Source organism: Candoia aspera, chromosome 1 (genome assembly GCF_035149785.1).
Source record: "Candoia aspera isolate rCanAsp1 chromosome 1, rCanAsp1.hap2, whole genome shotgun sequence".
In the NCBI taxonomy this organism is placed as follows: domain Eukaryota; kingdom Metazoa; phylum Chordata; class Lepidosauria; order Squamata; family Boidae; genus Candoia; species Candoia aspera.
Window position 1 is genome coordinate 64,047,131 of NC_086153.1, and position 19,643 is coordinate 64,066,773.

Genomic DNA, 19,643 nt, shown 5'->3' on the forward strand with positions numbered 1-19,643 from the left:
TTAAATACTTTTCATGTTTATTCATCTCAATGAAACTGAAAATGTCCAACCAGGAAAAAAAAATCTACGGTGGCAATCTTATAAGGGCAACTAACTTTCATCTAGAAAAGAAAAAAACCCCGATTAGGGCTTCCAGTGAAGATTCACTAGATGTTTCTGAAGGAGAAGAGATGGTATTGTGGCAAGATCGGCAGCCAGACAGTGAATTCTGGCTGGCAAAGTCTCTCCAGAAGAAGGAGAGATTGTGAGATCGACCATTTGCACTCTGGACAGGTTTCTGCAGTCAGCTCATGAATTGAGTAACTGGGAGTTGTGGGATTTCAATCAAGCTCATGGCCGTCAATGTAGCCTTTATGGGCGCAAATTTCTTCTGAACCTCATTTCTTAATCACTTTTGGATGTAATTAATTTACAGCTAAAGAGAGATTTTCTGACTGGCAGGATATGATTCCACTTGGTGAGTCATTATTTTTTCTGGATTTCAAAGGAAAAAAAAGTTTTAAAGACTCAAAAACATTTGGCAAAAAGCTTAACAAGGAGTCAGTGTAAGAAAGTTTAAAATGGATAAAGGGGAGAGTTATTTTGGAAAAAAAAATTCATGAAAGTGCATTTGAATTAATTGGAATTAAATTAGACAAACTGCATCTTTGTGGGAATGTTTTTTGTATATTATTAAAGAGTGCATACAATTGGTTGATTTTACAAAACAAAAGATAAAGGTAATATGAGCTAGACTGTGACACTGACTAAATATAGAGATGTTGACTGTGATGTTGACTGTAATCAAGGCGTGCCATTAGGGATGAAAGTATTAAAGGCACAGGAAGACAAAAGAAAAAATAAGAGGAAGCTTGCCTTTTATTTTTCTTCTGTTTGAGACACTTTCATTTTTGGATTGTGATGTCATAATGACAACCACCAGAAAAGCAGCAAAAATGGAGGGTAGGAGAGGATCGCTAGAGAGAAGAACTATACCAGATTTGCTTCAGAAATTATTTGAGCAAATGGGCAAAAAGTTAGAATCACGTGACACTAAATTGACAGCTTTAAAAAAAAAGAATGAATGAAAGACTTGTAAAGATGAAAAAGGAAATGAAAGAAGTAGTCAAGGAGATGAAAAGCTCTGTAAAACAAGTGTCTGGAGAAGTAAAATTAATGACAAAGTGGAAATTTTAGAGTAAGACAGAAGTTAAAGACAGAGAGTTGGAAAGAGAACTAAATAATCTGGCTGTAATGGAATTGAGAGAAAAAGAATTTTGTTTCAGACTTAGAGCACTACCAGAGGATTCTGGTGAGGATATTAGAAAAAAGATTATTAAAGTCTTGGCAAATTTTTTGGATTGGGAAGAGGAAGATATAGAGGCAAAAATCAATAAGGTATACAGAATAAATTCAAGATTTGCGAGAACAAGAAATGTTCCAAGGGATGTTTTGGTGCACTTTGTCAGGAAGAAGACAAAGGATCAAGTTTTGCAGCAGCATTTTAATACAAGATTGAAGTTTGACAATATGGATATAATTGTCCTTAAAGAAATTCCTATCAGAAAGGAGTATTTTTTTGGGGGGGCTGAGAGATTATAACAGAAAAAGCTCCCATTTCAATGGGACAAATTGGAAGTTGCAGCTTTTACTTTTAAACAGAGGTTTCAACTGAATTCTCTCCAGAATTTCTAGAAAAATTCAAAGAAGAATTGGAGGAGATTCAAATGCAGGTATCAGAGGAGATTACACAAACACTACCAACAGGTGCAACAGGAGACTGAAAGAGATGATACTGAATTAGGCACTACAGGTATTGATTTTTTAAAATTTTTGGCTTGATTATGGATTACAAATGCTTAACATGGAATATAAATGGAGCAAATGCCCCTCAAAAGAGAAAAAAATATTTCATTATTTGAAAAAACCAAAACAAGATATAATTTGCCTACAAGAGACATGTATCAGAAAAAAGGACATAAAATATTGGATTCATAAAAATTTGGGTGAAGACTTTATTTCAGCAGGAGCAACAACAACAAAAGAAATGGAGTTGTTTGGTATATAAACTCCCAACCAAAATCAGAACTTCTATTGACTGATGAGTATGGTAGATTTGTTGGGGTGGAAGTTAATCTGCATGAGACTAAGACTTTGATATTGGGAATTTATGCCCCAAATGAAGACAAAATATTGTTTTATAAATGACTTATGGAGAGTTTAATAGGATTTTCTTATGAAAATTGGTGTTTGATGGGGGATTGGAATGGAGTGATCTCACCACAACTGGACAGAACTTCTGAGAAAAATATTAAAATTATTCAAGGCAAATTACCAAAAGTTTTCTTTGATTTGATGGACAATTTAGGGCTGGTTGATATATGAAGACAGAAAAATGGCAGTGCTAGAGAGTATACCTACTTTTCTGAAAGACATAGATCTTTTTCAAGAATAGACATGATTTGGATTTCAAAGAACTTCGCTACTAAGGTTTCTAAAGTAGAGATATTACCAAAGACCTTTTTTTTGGAGGAGATTGGTTTGAGTTAGGTTTATAAAAGATGGAGATTAAATGAAATGTTGTTATAGAAAGAAATAGTAGAGGATTGTAAAAAGAAATTAAAGTAATTTTTTGAAAACAATTTAGATAAAAATACTGATTTAAGAATGGTTTGGGATGCAAGTAAAGCTTTTGTTAGAGGCTATTTTATACAACGTAATAGTGAACTTAAAAGGAAGAGTCAAGAGAAAACACAAGCTATTTTAGATGAAATAAAGAGAAAAGAAGAATTAAAGAAATTTCCAGAGAAGATAAGTATTTCTCAACAAATTAAGTTTTTACAACAACAATTATCTATGCTAACAGTAAGAGAAATGGAAATAAAAATGAATTATGCAAAGTGAAAAACGGAGTTTCCAAATAAACCAGGGAAGTGGCTAGTGTATGAATTACAAAAAGAAAAAGAAGAGAAAATGATGTTGAAATTGCAAGGAGATACCGTACTAATGGATAATGTGGCCATAGAAAAAGCATTTCATCAATGTTATTCCAACTTGTATAAAGGAAGTTACATCTTTCTGGAGAAAATAGATGAATATCTAAAGAAACAAAATTTACCGAAGATTACGGAGGAACAGAGACAGATTAGGAATGGACCTATAAAAATAAGAGACGTTTCTGAAGCTATAAAAAAGATTAAACCAGGAAAGGTGCTTGGACCAGATGAATTATCAGGTTCTTATTATAAATGTTTTAAAAATGAACTTTTACAACCTTTCCAAACACAATGAAGTCTATCTTATAGGGAGGAAAGATGCCAGAGAGTTGGAAAGAGGCCAATATAGCATTAATACCTAAAGAGGGACAAGATTTGACTTTAACAAGAAACTATAGGCTGTTATCATTATTGAATAATGACTACAAGTTGTTCACCATGATTCTAGCTGATAGACTGAAAATAATGGAAGATAAGAATTTTGGAGGGAACTTTATAAAATGGGTAAGATCAATTTACACTTCACAAAAAGCACAGATAATTGTTAATGGAGGTCTAACAAACCCCTGTGAGATACAAAAAGGAACAAGATAGGGTTGTCCACTGTCTCCTCTCTTGTTTATTTTCGTTCTTGAAATACTGAATAGAGATATAAGACAAGATGAGAGGATTGTAGGAATAAAGGTTAAAAAAGAAACGTATAAATCAAGAGCTTTTGCAGATGACTTGGTGTTGGTTCTGGAAGATACTTCAAAAAGAATTGAAATATTAATGGGCAAATTAAAAGAATTTGGTGCATTAGCAGGTTTCAAGGTTAAAAAACAGAAGACAAAGTTGTTAAAAATATGAAAATAGAAGATAAAACAGAATTGATGAATAAATTGGGCTTTAAGATTGAGAAGAAGGTAAAATATCTGGGTATCACCATGACAAACATGAACTGTATGTTATTTCAAAATAAGTATGTTAAGATATGGAATGAAGTTAAAAAGGATATGTTAAGATGGGAGAAACTACAACTGTCATTGCTGGGGAGAATTTCTGTGATAAACATGGATGTCTTGCCTAGAATGATGTTTTTGTTCCAGACAATACTTGTTTTGACAACCGATGCACCATTTAAACAGTGGCAGAAGGTAAATGTGTGTGGCAGGGGAAAAAACCACGATTAAATATAAGGTATTATAAGATGCAAAGGAAAAAGGAGGATTGGGATTACCCGATTTGAAATTGTATTTTGCAGCTTGTTGTTTGGTTTGGATGAAGGGGTGGGTGCTGCTGAAAAATAGAAGGCTTTTGGGGTTAGGAGGACATGACCTGAGATTTGGATGGCATGGATATTTATGGCATGAAAAATGTAAGGTTAATGTGGATTTTAAAAATCATTGTTAGATGTGCTATATTGAAAATAGAATAGATACAAATCCAGGTTGTGCCCAAAAATACCTTTGTGGCTCTGAGCACATGAAGCATTTTATGGATGATAAATAATAGGCAAACATAAATGGCTAACTTATCATAAGATAGTAAAATTTTGTCAAGGGGAATATAAAATAAAATCAAGAGAAGAACTGGTGTCAGAGGGATATAATTGTCAATGATTTTCTTATTTATAATTATCAGAAAGATTTAAAGTAGAAAAAGAAATTATGGTTTTGAACATTGTAAGACTGAGCTTGAAATTGAATTGTGTACAATTGATGAACATGTAATTGCTAAAATGTATAAACTTCTACTGAAATTTGAAACAAAAGAACAACTTAAGAAAAGTATGATAAAGTGGGCTAAAAGTTTTGGTTATAATATACAGATGGAACAATGGGAAAATATGTGGTTGAAAGGATTGAAATTTATACTATGTTATAACGTTAAAGAGAATTTTTATAAAATAATGTACTGTTGGTATATGTCACCAGAGAAACTGTCTAGAATGTATAAAGGTACTTCAAATTTATGTTGGAAATGTGAAGAGCAAGAAGGGACATTTTACCATGTTTGGTGCACATGTAAAAATGCTAGAAAATTCTGGATTGAAATACGCACACTGATCAAAAGGATTTTAAAGATGAATACATTTGTAATGTATACAATTGAGACCAGAGGTTTTTCTTTTGGGATTGATGGACAAACAGTTGGAAAAAAGTCATGGAATTTTGATTTTGTACATGATAACGGCAGCGAGATTATTGTATGCACAAAGATGGAAAGATTTGGCATTACCCACATTGGAGGAATGGTTGGTGAAGATGATGGAACTTGCTGAGATGGCTAAATTGACTTCTTTGATCAGAGAAAAGACAGTATCTACATTTATTGCTGACTGGAAACCCCTTATGGACTTTTTGCACAAAACAGAAAAAAAATGAACTTACGATTTATGGTTTTGATTATTAGACAGGATAGATTATAGAAAGAAGAGAGTTCAGTTTTAACTGTAGAGTAAGAGGTAAATTTATAATTGTACCTATAACTGCTGTAAAGAAGTTTGGAAGCTACATTGTATCTATTTTTCTTTTATTTTCCCCCCTTCATGCACTTTTAGCTTTCTCTTTGATTTCTTTCTTTCTCTTTTTTCTTACTTTCTTTTAGTTTGGATTAGTTTTTATTTTCCTTCTTAAAAATCCTTAATAAAATTATATACTGAAAAAAATTCTGATTAAATGAATGAATTTTTAAAGCCTGCAGATTTAGCTGGTTTATAAAAAACATGAGTTAAAAAGTCTCTAAATCAGTTGGAAACAGAAAAAAAAGGTAATTATCTGAATAACTGAGGTATGTTTTACAGCTGGATCAGCACAGTAAATCCTACCATCTTCTGATAACCCAGAAAATTAGAGCTCTGTATTTCGAACTGTTAACATGTTTTTTCTTACCAGCTGAATGACACTGTCATTTCACACTGAAAGGTCATATAGCACCATTTGCAGAAGTAAGACAAAAATTAGTACTTGTATATGTGGATTAAAAAGTATTAGCAAATAATTCCCATGTATCCACCAATCAGATGTATGTTCTTTGATTTCTAGTAGAAGTTAATAAATGGAAGTGTGTTTTATTGAAATGAAACCAGATTGAACTTTTGAAGTATACAAACACAGTAATTATGCTTCTAAATAATATTTGGACACCTCAACCCATTCCTAAAACCAGTGCTGATCCTTTTTTAGCATAGAGAAAATTGAAGTAAATACCATGACCAGAGTACACTGTAAAACAAACAGTCTGAGATAATTAGATAGAAAGCTTCCACTATTTTAATTCAGATATATTTAACTATCTCAGGCTCTTAAATTGTTAAAAATATGAGTTGGGGGGCAGTAAATTTCCATGAAAATAAGGTAAAGAGAATTTTACCCAAAGAAAAATGAGAAGTTTTTACTAGCAAAAGATAGTGTGGAGCTTTCACATTTTTGCTACATTTTATCAGGTTAAACTAGAACCTGCCACCAAAATTTCATTTATTGTAAAGAAAATGTGTATGTCACTTGAGAATTTTTATGGTTGTATCACATTCAGTTCAAGACTGCTGAAATCATGAGTGTTCTTACCTTACTTGCAAGCTGATACTGCATTTTGACAAGAGTGCAGCAGTTATGTTCTGTGTACCTAGCAGGCTGGAAAGCAAGCATGGGAATTACTTTGAAAACTAGTCTTTTTCACTGTCAAAACAGAATGGATAAGGGTAGAGGAAAGCTTGTAGGTGTTTTCAAGCAAAGTTTGGACAGCCATTTGTCTGGGGTAGTATGAGGCTTCCAGCCCAGTGCAGGGTGTTAGACAATTGTATTTAGTTACGTTTCTGTGTGTTGTAGGTCACTCAGAGAAGCTTATTTGGGTCAAAAAGTGGGATGCAGATCAAATACATAAAAACAATTATGGAGTCAGAATGTTCTTAGTAGGAAAATTCCACAAATTCTGCAGTTACTAATCTCATATACCTGAGTTGGAATTAGCTCAATTTTGGGAACTTTTCCATAAATTGTTATATGGTTTTGTTTTACAAATAAACACCGAACACCCTAGTGCAGTGTTTCTCAACTTCTTGCAATTGTGGACCAAAACATTTGAAAATGTTTTTGTCTTTAAGAATATGAGAGTTCAATTTTTAATAAACGATAATGACTATAGGTGCATTTATGTATGCCTTCCTATCCCAGCTAGTTTTAAAGGCCCTTTTAAACTAAATTTGTACCTCAGATTTTTTATCTAAAATTATTTAATTTACTGTACACCATATAATAACAAGATGGCATCATTTGACAAAGTTTCATAATACAAAATATCAAGAGGGCTAGGGATGAGTGGAACTCTAACCCAGTGAAACCTCATTTTTAGATATTTATTATATTTCCTGATAGACAGTAACTCTCAGCCCTAGACTGGGAAGTCAAAAAACATTTATTTTCCAACCTGCACTGGACTAGGGTAATATGGTTCATAACCTTCAATGAAGAGGCCTTCATCCTGCAGTGGATTGATCAGGCTAATATAATGCATTTATTTGCCCTTTTTGGGCAGGAGTTGCTTGTCTAAGACCACTGCTCTGCTTTGCATAGCTCATGTGGACACAACAGTTGATAACTGCTCTCGTACATTATTGCCAAGTTGATCCATTTTCACAAACCAGTAACATCCCAGTGTAATAAACAACAGTAAATAAAAAGGTACTCATTGAACAAAGAAGGAACTTGTGTAAATCTGTTAGTACAAACAAATTGGTGTACCACATTATAGAAAGCAGGCAGACTGGGTGTAGAGATATTTCAATCTTCTGCTCCTCTCTGTTAAGTGCTACTATCTTACAGGCTCCAGATAGCATCAAGCAACGTATCTGATCAAATGCCATTCTCCACAGAGAGATATCTTTTGATGGAAATGGAAGTCATACAGCATCATCCAGGAGGAGCTATGTGACATCAAAGGAAATCAGTGGCAGGGAAAGTGGGGATACAAGAGTTGAGGCAGTGAGCAGATCAGCAAACTCCTGGCCAGCTAATTGATGATGAAGACAGGAAGATGGCTGAGATGGTAAACAGGCTCCTGACTGGTGAGGGAGAAGAGGGCTAAGGCAGTAATGGGAGTCTGGTCAGCTGACTGGAAGTAAACAGAGAAGCTACAGAATTCCTGGTGGATCTCTTTGGACCATAGTCTGAGAATCATGGCTGTGGTGGTCTCTGTCGGGGGTAGTGTTGCCAGTAAATGAGTTGTGACAAGAACTTCTGTGTACAGATTTTGGATCTCCTGTGCCTTATATTTGGATTCCTGAGGTTACTCAGCTGTTCCAGGAGATGGCTGTGCACCCTAGCCATAAATAACATTTCGGATGAAGGCTATCTACTTAAATTGTCAAATTACATTTCACTGTACTTTCACGATAAAGGATCAGATGGGAAATAATGTCTACTGATGATAAATGTAAGCACACCCATAATAATCCCTGAAATTTACATAGAGATTCATTCCACATTTAGTTGATAAGAAGAGGAAATCATTTTAACAAAACTGTCTGTTATAGATACTAGCAAATGGATTCCTGTAAAACATTTCGTAATGTTACCTGACAGTATTGATACTACTATGGAAGTCAGCAATTCAGATTTTGACTTTTTTAAACTTGTGTGTGATTGATTGTATTTTTAACCCTAGCACAAACTACTTATTCAGCTGAATGCTTCATTGGGCCTGAGAAGAAGTTCAACATGGCAGTTTGTGTAGATTGCTGCAATCTGATAAAGGGCATGCAGATTAGATCTGTCTTTGGCCTTGCAGCATAAACATGGGCTAGATTGTTAGGGTTTCTGTAATCTTTTTCTCAGGCTGGTATGCAAAGAATAGTAACTTTGGGCATTAGTCCAGTCTTAATGTAGTTGTATCTAATACATCTGAATATCACCGTAAACTTGTTAAGTATTGCATATGAGCTATGCTGTAAAACCCTCATAAATAGTTTGTCCAGCAATAGCCACTTCCAAACTGCAGTTTGGAATTATAAAGCTTTCTAAGATTTGAACAGTGAACTGCATATTAATAGTGTTCCTTTTAAGCTTCATGTTAAATAACTTGGTTAAAGCAGGAGTTCTTCCCTTTGCTTTTATCTAGGGGGTTGAGATGGACAATTAAAACTGCAAAAAAATATTGGCTTTATCTAACAGTTTCTGTGGGCCTCTTTCCCTCAATAGCTATAAATCAGTATTCTGTGACTCACAGCATCCTCAGTGTATACTGAGCTGTATTTAAATATTTTTTATTTTACCTATAAATAAAAATAAACTTGTATTTTGATTTTTTATAAAAATGCTGACTGAAACAGGAATGTATCTTCTGTAGAAGCTGTAAACTAATGATTTGACTGCAGTGCAGACAAATGTCTCTTAAGCTTGGCATGATATGGACCTTCTAGAAACTTAAGCACTGAAATGCAGAAATAGACACGTATATGTTAGGGCTGTGTGGCACTTTGTATTTGAAGGCAAAAAGGTACTTCAGAGCACATGATCATAGGAAGGATGTACTGTATCCACATATAGGTAGTCCTTACTGACTGCCTGCCTCATTCAGCAACTGTTTGAAGTTATGACGGCACTGAAAAAATAGGTTTATGACCAGTCCTCAAACTTGCAGCCGTTGCAGCATCCCTGCAGTCACATGATCATGATTCAGGTGCTTTGCAACTGGCATGCGTTTACAATGGTCACAGCATCCTGCAGTCAAGTGATCACCATTTGCAACCTTCATAGCTGGCTTCCAATGAGCAAAGTCAATGGGAAAGGTATAGGTCATGGGCATGTGACATCTTGCTTAACGACCCATGATTCACTTAATGACCACAGTGGAACTGACAAGTCCACAGCAGCCACATGACATTTCATTTTACGACTGTATCACTTAGCAACGGAGTTGCCAGTCCCTTAAAGTTTCTCTTCGTGGGTTAAGCATGATTGTCATTTTGTCTGTCTTGTGTCAGTGTGAACCATCTTTGACCATCCAATTGGTTTAATCCTTCTCCAGAAAGAAAAAGTAAACCTATTAACGCAGGAACCTAGCTTTGATTTTTGTAGTTTGGGTTACCCACAATTTTCTTCTACTTTTACTGGATTATAAGAGTGAAATGGGACATGCCTGATTCTAATTACTCTTTGTTATCTGCATCTCAATCCTTATTTCCAGAGACCAAAGCCTCATTCTCTTAACACACAAATATAAGCACGTACAAGGATTACAGTGCATACCCCAGTGTCATCTGGGTGATCCCACTGGATCCCTGGAAAGATAACCACCCAGTCTCGTTATAATACGAATTGGGCAGTAAAGAAATATGACAAATAAATAAATGTATACATTTGTCTTTTGGAGATTGTCTAAATTATAGCCTTCACCATGTATCTATAATACAAATGTGTTGAGAATCTTGTTAATACAAACACATGTGGTGGCTGTTAGTGAAATTTAAAAATAAAAGCAAGCTTTATTGGTAAAAAAAAACTAGAGAATTTTTATTTTTTAAAATTATGATACATGGATAACACCCAACTTTTAGAAGAATCTTGCTGAATGGGGCTTACTTTCATGAAGACTGAATGGAAATGAAGAAAGCAAAAAGAAAGTAACAGTTTTCTGAGTTACTCAGAAAAATTCTGCCCTGTATTTTCCAACTCTAAAGTGAATAGGTGGATCTCATGGACATGAGATAGACCTACAGATGAGGCCTATATTGCACATGGGAAAGCTTGCAGTCATGAGGTACAGTCAATTCAAGTCTACAGGAAGGTTATTGCTATCCACTTTGTAGCAGGTGCTGGAACAAAGAGTCCTGCTTCTGGCTGAGTACAGCAGGTGAATCGAGCTCTGCCACCCGCCCAGCATGCATCACCATCACTCGGTCTGAGTCCAGGATGGTGTTCAACCTGGTAGAAATAAACACAATAGTGTAGGCATAGTGCCAAAATACCTGAGATATGCTATTGGTGCTTCTCTTAACACAATCCTAGGTTTCACAGGCAGTGGATGAGGTGATCACCATTTATTTTTGGGGGGTGTGGTCATAAACAGCCTCAAATGATATATTCCGGAAACGGATTTTAACCAGTTCTTTTAAATTAAGAGTTTTGCCTCAGCCTTTTTATTTGTTGAAGATGACCTTATCTGAAAGACAAAGGCTACGTAAGAAAATCCCTCCTGTATTAAACCAATGGCTTCTACAGGCCAGCATTCCATTCCCACGTAGCCACCAGATCTATATAAAAGCATTACAGTATTGGCAGCAGTATAATGATCCTCAGTGTGGAATCTTTTTTTTTCCACACATGCACACTGGAGCATGATCCACATTGGCACCACTTCGATGTATGAGGTAGCATAGTGGTGGTATTTAAGCACAATTGCTGCTTGTTGGGCATATGCTGTAAATATAACACTTTCTTCTGTTTTTCAAATGTGAGCATAAGGCAGAGATCAATGGAGTAGCTGATGGAAAAAAAGGTGGTATTAGGGAATTCACAGATGTTTAAAAAAATGTAATAGCACTGTAACTGGTGGTTGCAACTATTGTTGTATATTGGTTGAAGTCCTTTATCTGCAGATGCAGATATATAAAATGTTTGTAATTCCCATGTTCACATGTGCCAATTTTAAATATCTTTACAAAACAAAAAAAAATCCTCTTTAGTATCTGTAGCTGCCTAGATCCATTCCAAGGCAACCATTAATGCAGCTTGATCTGGAAACCACTTTCCCCAATAAAGAGATACCAGGAGCAGGCAGAAGCACTCTTTCCTTGTTAGTATACAAAACAAAGGCACTCAAAAGAAAAGCAGGCAGGGAAAAAAATCTGACAATTGAGGGAAAATAGCATCAGGAAGTTGGCCTTGGCAAGTCAGTGTCATGGTGAGGGGTTAAAATATTTGTATAGAAAGATCCTTCATCAAATTTGCTTGTAATGCAAAAAAATGAAGTCTTGATTTTCTGTTTTGATGATTAAATGATTTTAGAGAAATGTTACTAAATGCTTAATTAATAGTAAGAGATTAACTTTTATGTACTTTTATCTCTGTGCTGGAGAAGGTCAGAAGCCACTTGTCTTATATGCTTTTCTGTCTATTCCTGCACTGTTTTAGTTTTTCTTGTTTTGTTTTTAGACTTGTATTCTATCTGTCCTATATTCTGTATTATGTGTTTTCATTATATCTTGAAAAATTAATAAAGGTTTAAAGGAAAAAAAAAGATATTCAGCACAACCCAAGAATTTTGGTCAGTCACTATCAGCAATATATATGAAGTTAGAATTTTTTTAAATCATAGAGACTTAAGAGCAGAGACTGAAGAAGAAGCAAAACATTACCTGTGGGCAATAGTTAAAACAGTTTTGTCTGCAAATCGCTGGCGGATAGTCTGCTGGATGAGTCTGTCTGTCTTCTGATCGATACTTGCTGTGGCTTCATCAATGCACAGAATCTGTTATTGGGACAAAGCGCATTTCTCAAATACAAGAAAGAACAGGTGGATGCCATTACTGTGAATAAAACCTTTCGGCATATAAACTTAAGAATCTTGCTAAATAACAGCAAGGATTCACTAAGTCCAAATGTGGTGAGCAAGGTACTTCTGGAAAATCTCAAATCCTGAAGGCAATAGTCCTCTTGGTCTTGCCACCATTTCAACCCCAGCAACTTCCCTCCTGTGGAAATTCCATTTAGATATCATGGATCTGTTATCCATGGATAGGATTTACGTTTTGTAGCAGCAAATTTCATTAATTACAGCGCATAGAAAGTAAGTTAAGTTGTATGTCTTGAATCAATTTCAGTAGGTAATCCTGGGTTACAAGAGAGCAATACACTCCCTTTCTACCCAGTTCTCCATATATAGTTTTGTAAACCCACATAATGTCCTTAGTTACCTTTTCCCCCAATTAAAAGTCCAGAACAATCTAGCCTTTCTTCTCTGTAAGGACAGGTGCTCCAAACTTGCTTCACCTTTTCCAGCTCCAAGATAATGGTTCTGACACCTTCCAAGTATGGCAGGATGTATCAAGAGAACATAATAAAAAACACCACCACTCACCTTGGCCTGAGTCAAGAGGGCCCTTGCTAAACAAACCAGCTGCCTCTGGCCTACCGAGAGACTCTTCCCTCTCTCCCTTAGCTCACAATCCAGCCCACCTGCATGAAAAAAACAAATGTGAGATTCAAAATTTACTTACTAGTTCATTTGCACCAGATACTCAAGAGAGAGAAATCTGAGTTGTAGCAACTAGTGCTGACAAGGTGTGTGCTCTCAGTGAAAAATCCCTTCCACTCCTTCCCTAAAACCTCCCTTTAGAACGTGTATTCTAAACTGGAGTTATAATGCAGGTCACTCTTCTATCTGCCCACCTGGTTGCTCCCACAGCTCCCTAATGTAAATGAAGCCTCAGTCATTTTTCATGGGGGAAAAGCTGCATTCTCCCCAAATTGATAAGGAAAGCTATCAGAAAAGAAATGGGGAGAGGGGAAAACCACATACAACACAAAGGAAATACATAAACATAGAAAAAATACAGTAGCCAGAGAATGTGTTACTAAGCAACCACAATGACAAAACATACACAAATGCAAATAAAACGTGTACACAAAGAAAAAGATGACAGAAAAAGCATTAAGTACACATAGAGAAAGCACCCAGCCATATCGTACGGCAGTCATGTTGGGTTTTTAATTACCACACTTTTTAAAACTTCAAAAAAGTCCCCCCAGAAAGGAGTCTCCTATCAAAAGAAGCTTATTTTACCAGCAGGACTGGAGCATCAACTCCTTTATGTAAAGGGGAGAGAGACCCAGAGGGAGAAAAAAAATGCTAAAAAAGAAGGTGGAGAAAGTTGGATAAGTAGCCCTTCCCCAATGATCAGATTTCTGGAAATGAAGGGGCAAAAGAAAATAGCCCAAATTTATGACACGGTAACAAGTTTGGCAAGAACAATTTGTTCCTCCACTTGTCTACTCTGAAAAGTGAGGGAGCAAAGGGAAAAAGAGGGAAGGTGGAAGAAGCAGAGAAAAGATCTGGTCTTATACTCTTTTGATTTTGGCCCCATCCAACACCAGCTTGATACATTTGTTTGAAGAAAGTTAGCCCTTGATAGAAAAAAAAAGATGCCACAGCCCAAAATACATCATTCCATGGCAGCCTGAGAATCTCTGCCCCTGTGTGTATTAATTTATTTTCTTTTTGTTGACTACTCTGATCAGTTTTCCAACACATCAGACTCTGAGGGATAGTTTATCAGACTTTTGATACCCATTCCTTCACCAGCTAATATGACCAGCAGCTCCTTTTCCTACCCCAAGCAAAAGACTCACCCATCTCTGTAATTACTGTGTGCAAGTGGCATTGCTCCAAAACTTGGTGCAAGTCAGCATCTGTGTGTTGCTGCTGGGGATCTAGATTCTCACGAAGTGTGCCACTGAATAAAAATGGGTCCTGGGGAATTATGGCCAATCTAGACCTAAAAAGGGGACAGCAAGAAATAATAGCAAGCACACAACTGATACACTGAACAACCCTGTCACCATCTCATTAAACTGGCTTTTCAAATGGATGCAAAAGAGTTTGAGGAACACTGGCATCACTGTTCACATACTGAGGCACACTTGAGTGGCTTAATCTGCAACAGCAAAGTTTAAGTATGATTAAGCTTGACATTCATACCACCACCAACTGAAGGAGCAATAACCCCTGGAACCTTGAGCCACTATTGTTGCTGAAAATGACTTACCTTAGCTCCTTCAAGCCTACAGAGTAGTTGTCAATACTGTCCAGGAGGATTCTTCCACCTCTCAGTTCCACCATGCGGAAAAGGGCCAGAAAGAGAGTGGATTTGCCAGACCCTGTGCGCCCAACTATCCCTATTTTTTCCCCAGGATAGACAGTGAAGGTAACACCATCCAGGGCATTGGGTAATTCTGGCCGATAGGATAATATTACTTGCTGGAATTCAATATGCCCTCTAACTGGCCAGTTTGGGGCAACCTTGAAGGAAGAAAAAACTATGTTAGAAATTAACAGAGATAGCTACCACCTAATGCAGTTCCGTTCTGATCTCTTACTTAGTATCACCAGTACAAACACAGCAAATCAAATCATGGACCATGTAGTAAGGATTACTGCAAATGTTATTTTGAGCTTCTACCCAGTCTAGATCTAATAGTCTGATGGAAGATGACTGGGTTCCCCTGCTCTCTTGGCACCAGACTGCATTCCTACTGAGCTTCTGCCCTGGTTGCAGACTTCAAGATGAAGGCATATAGGCTTCATTCCTGGAATGGAATCCTACTCTCCTGGGCCCTTCAGAAGTTTACCAAGACTCATCCTTCACACAAGATACTGTATAGAACCTAGGAATTCTTTGGAGGAGATTCCCTGCACAAACTGCATCAAGAGATAGTTGAAATCCTTCCTTTTTCATTGTGGCTGTTTTTACCCCCCTTCCCCTTCCTCTGACTCCAAATTGTGCTAATTAAAACAAGCTGAGTTTGGAAAAATGGAAGAGACACCGGAGATTTGGGTTCGCCTTGTCTTTACAGTCCTTCAAGAAGACTTGATTTTTCAAGGACACCAATAAAAGCAAAGAAAGCCCAAAGTAATCTCTACATTTGGATTATATGCAATCAATTACTCTACATCTAGTCATCTAGATAAACAATTCATTCAAATGTTCTTAGAGCTGAAACGAGGCAGCCTTACCGGAAGCAGTTCCTCCTGAGATTCTATAGGAATTTCTGTGGCATATTCCTCAGTCCGTTCCACACTCACCATCATGGTCTCTGTCTGAGTGAAGCTGGTGATAAGTCCTGACAACAAGTTTGTAACTGACAGAGCATAGGAAAGGGCCAAACCCACAAGACCTGAAGGGACAAAAAAGGCAAAATAAAACAAATCAAAACAAGACAGAAAGCTACCTTCTGAAACAAAGATAAGAGAGCAGAGAACCTGTGCTGGTAAGAGACAGTGATCCATCTCCAAGATGAGACAAAGGACAGAAAGATGCCATCATGTGAAGAAAAGTTTTCCTTGGAACTGCTGAAGTGATGACGACACTGGCATCACCATTTTTTTATAGAATTACTAATACAGGAATCTTTTTCTTTCTAGACGCATGCTCACTGCGTGAAAACCCATCCTGATTCATCTACTTCAAATACCCTTTTGGTATCTCCAGGGAGGAATATTTCCAGACAGGGCTTCTAATACTCCCAATCAAATGCACTGATAATTATTCTGTTTTTTTTCCTTCTTCACTAATTTCTTGTTTTGGGTAAAGGAAACAAAAAGAAGAAAATGGTGGGAAAATATGGGAAGCCTACTAGTGGAGAACATTACCATCTGCTTCATCCAGAGCATTCAGTGAATTTGGCAGCTGTACAACAAAAGCCTCATTTGGAAACATTTGAAATGTGTGTTGTTCCATTGCTGGTTGTTGTCTGCTATTATCTGCTATGAATAATCGAACGCTGCCTTATCCAAGCTGGACACCCTCTAGATAATGTTGAGTTCAACTCCTAGAATTTCACAGGCAGCATGGCTATTGCTGAAAATCAATGTTGGAGACTATGCATCTGAAGGGAGCCCTAGGTTTAAGACAGTTGGTCTAACTTGATCGAGATGATTAGAAAAAGAGAAGCCTGTCATGCTGAAAAGAAGAGTTCAGCTGGTTTATTCCACTTCACTTGGTCACACCGTGACTTCAGTTGGCTGCAACATTATTTCCCTCTTCCTTTTTTAAAGTGAAGGATGAAGGAGGACAGAAAGCACCCACCTACCCACACATAAAAATGCATGCTGATTGTATAAGCAAAAAGTACTTTTCGGTTCTTTTTCAGCACTCTTGGTATTATCATCCTTTCCTCAGAGAGGGGGGAAAAATCCAGAATCCATATCTAATATCAATGAAAGGAACAAAACTCTGAGATGAAGAGAGAAGACTCGGGGGGAAGGATGGGCACAGATGATGGGGCGTCCTGCAGATTACATAGCTCACCTGGATCACCCAGTTTCCTCTGGTGTTGGATGATGGCAATTCCTGCAATTGCAGTAACAACAGCAACTCCAATCATCTGCAGCCGAATATCTAGCCATTGCATTGCCGCGTTGCTGGCAAAACGGCAGCGCTGGTTCAGTTCCAGTTGTTCTTGATTCTCTCTCTCAAACCTAGACTGGGTTCAGCCCAAAGATTAACAGTAGGAAGAATTTCTCTTGCAGCTCTTACCAACTTTTGAAAAAACTCTCACTTAGCCACTTTTCAGGTCAGTTTACACTTCCTCTGCCTGAAGAGCAAAACTCACCTGCTAGTCACCCTGGTTGCCCGGATAGTGCTGAGGCCTGTCAAGGTCTCCGAAAAGTGAGTGTAAATAGGGGACAAGGTGAGACTGTAGAGACGCTTGAGTTCACGAGAGGTACGTCGATAATAACGCTGGATGGAGTAGTAGATGGCCGTCAAGGGCAGTAAGACTAGCCCAATCCAAGGCAACCCATAGGTTATCATTACCAGCATGCCCAGCAGGCCAAAGATGTTGGTCAGGAAGATGTTGAGAATGAAAGGAAGGCTATCATCCACACAGTACAGATCTGAAGAGAAGCGATTAAGAATACGACCTGCGGGCGTGGTATCAAAGAAGGTCATGGTAGCCTGGCAATGGAAAAGAAAAACTAGTAAGGCTATGGGCTTTTGGAGTATTAGAAAAGGCCAGTGTATTGCAGTTCTATGTCCTTCTTTGTGGTCTCTCTGCAGTCCCACACAGGATTATCATGTTCTAATTTTTTTTAAAAAACAACAACATTCCCATTAAAGAGGACTGTAAGGTCCCACTGACACTTCATGATGTATTTACTAAACAATGGTTTGGTGTCAAATGGTCAAATGGTAAGTCTGTGGGATCACGTGAAAGCAAACTGAGATTCAAGGGGGGGGTGTCATTTGAGTAAGCTCATCTAAAAACAAGATAATTAAGTCAATCTCCACTTCTGAAAGCCTTGCTGACTAGCAATATCATTTATTTCGATTATTTATTTATTATATATCACAAGGAGCTACCGGGAGCATTGACACATTCCATGTCCAAGAGAAGCAAGCATTCAGAAAATCCCAAAAAGGGCAAATACTTTTTCCCAGAACTGTAGAGCTAATACACTATAATTATAATACAAGGATCCTATTATTTAATGCTTAGTTACTATATATAAAATAACAGGACAATTACTTTTTAAAAATCTAAACGTTTAAAGTCTCAACTTTTATCCTCCACCCTTGTTCCTCCTTTTCCCAAACAGAGCTCCCAAGATGTTACCTTCATCACCCGTCTAAGCAGTCGGTTGTGAATGACAGTAGCAGCATGGATGGTGCCACAGGCAAAGAGAAAGGCCCGCAGGATGGTGAAGACTGAATTTCCCCCAGCAATGCAGCCGTACACAGTCAGGTAAAAGTTCATGTTCAAAGTACTATTTGAAGAAATGGAGCTCAGGACTGGGGAACTGAGAAGGAGACAGGCAAGATTAGTCTGGAAGTGCAGTGCTCCAGGTCAGCTTCCCTCCCCGTTCTTGATCAAATGCATTAACTCTCCCAGGAGGGCAGGAAGAGGCCTTCCTCCCACTGATAGCACTAAGCATCCCCTCCTTTCAGTCACTGTAACAGAAGGAAGATTTGCTCCACCTGTGCCTTGTTATCAGTCTGGAACTCAGGTTCAGGGGACTGTTCTAGGAGTTTTTAAAAATTCTATGTTCGCTTAAGCCAGAGGACTTCGGGGACTGAGGTTGAGCTTAAGCTTTGACCAGGCAAATTATCTACCTTTTCTACCTTTAAAGACATCTGAAAGATTCAGCCATCTGTTTACCTGAAATACGGGAACTTGCAACAAAGAAATTGGAGAAGCCACTGGAAGCATGATTACCTAACTCCTATTACCATACAGGAATTGGTAATTCTAATCACCTCCACTGAAAGCATGCTGATGCCCATCTGCCTTCAGCAAATACTGTGCATCTGTCCGACTCCTTGCCCATCCCCCTGCAAGGATCTCTGCCTATGCACAGCTCAGCAGCTCTTTAGCTAATATCCAGCTGCTTAATCATAGCAAGAAAAGCCTTCACAAGGTAGTTGCTAAAACAATGCAGGGGTTCTTCCCTACTTTGTGTAATAGGTGCTCCTCTAACCTAAGTTTTCCCTGTCCCTGCACCTTCTGCATTCCCAGTTCACTCTGCAGAGCCCTTCAACTTTCCAGAGGCAGTTTGGGAGGAGGACAGTGCCACAAAGAGAAAGAATCTGATTCAACAGCATGCACGTTTGGGTAGTGAGCAGGTGCAAATAAAATATAGCCAAGCCCTTTGACTGACATACATGAGTCCCCCACGGGAGAAGAGCAGCAAAGATGAGGAAGGAAGAGCTGCCGGGTTGTTGATGGAGTTATTTTCAGCATGAGGTAGGCTGGATATCCAGTTTGACAGCCACCAATCAGAAATATTCCTAGAAGCTGCAGAAATGGGTAAGTGTCAGTCAGTGAGACTTTATTTAGTTAAGCAAAAGTCACTTAAGGCCTATTTGCGTGACTTTGAGGTAGAGAACTTACCACAGGACAACTCCTCCTGTCTATTGTTAATATAATAAAGAGGCCCTACAAAAGCACCTTGTATTATGGCTCTACAAACTGT

At 37.7% G+C, this 19,643-nt stretch overlaps 1 protein-coding gene across 2 annotated transcripts in view; it reads right to left on the reverse strand.

Moving 5' to 3' along the window:
• Positions 1-10,480: 10,480 nt before the first annotated feature.
• Positions 10,481-19,643, reverse strand: part of ABCC10 (ATP binding cassette subfamily C member 10) — a 28,454-nt gene continuing 19,291 nt past the window's right edge. For both annotated transcript variants that reach the window (XM_063305381.1, XM_063305388.1), the window contains 10 exons: positions 19,333-19,465; positions 18,287-18,470; positions 17,285-17,628; positions 16,981-17,150; positions 15,687-15,847; positions 14,719-14,972; positions 14,303-14,448; positions 13,032-13,129; positions 12,310-12,422; positions 10,481-10,876 (listed from right to left, as the gene is read on the reverse strand). In XM_063305381.1, coding sequence (XP_063161451.1) covers positions 10,747-10,876; positions 12,310-12,422; positions 13,032-13,129; positions 14,303-14,448; positions 14,719-14,972; positions 15,687-15,847; positions 16,981-17,150; positions 17,285-17,628; positions 18,287-18,470; positions 19,333-19,465 — 1,733 coding nt within the window. In that variant the 3' untranslated portion in view covers positions 10,481-10,746. The remainder of the gene's footprint in view (positions 10,877-12,309; positions 12,423-13,031; positions 13,130-14,302; positions 14,449-14,718; positions 14,973-15,686; positions 15,848-16,980; positions 17,151-17,284; positions 17,629-18,286; positions 18,471-19,332; positions 19,466-19,643) is intronic.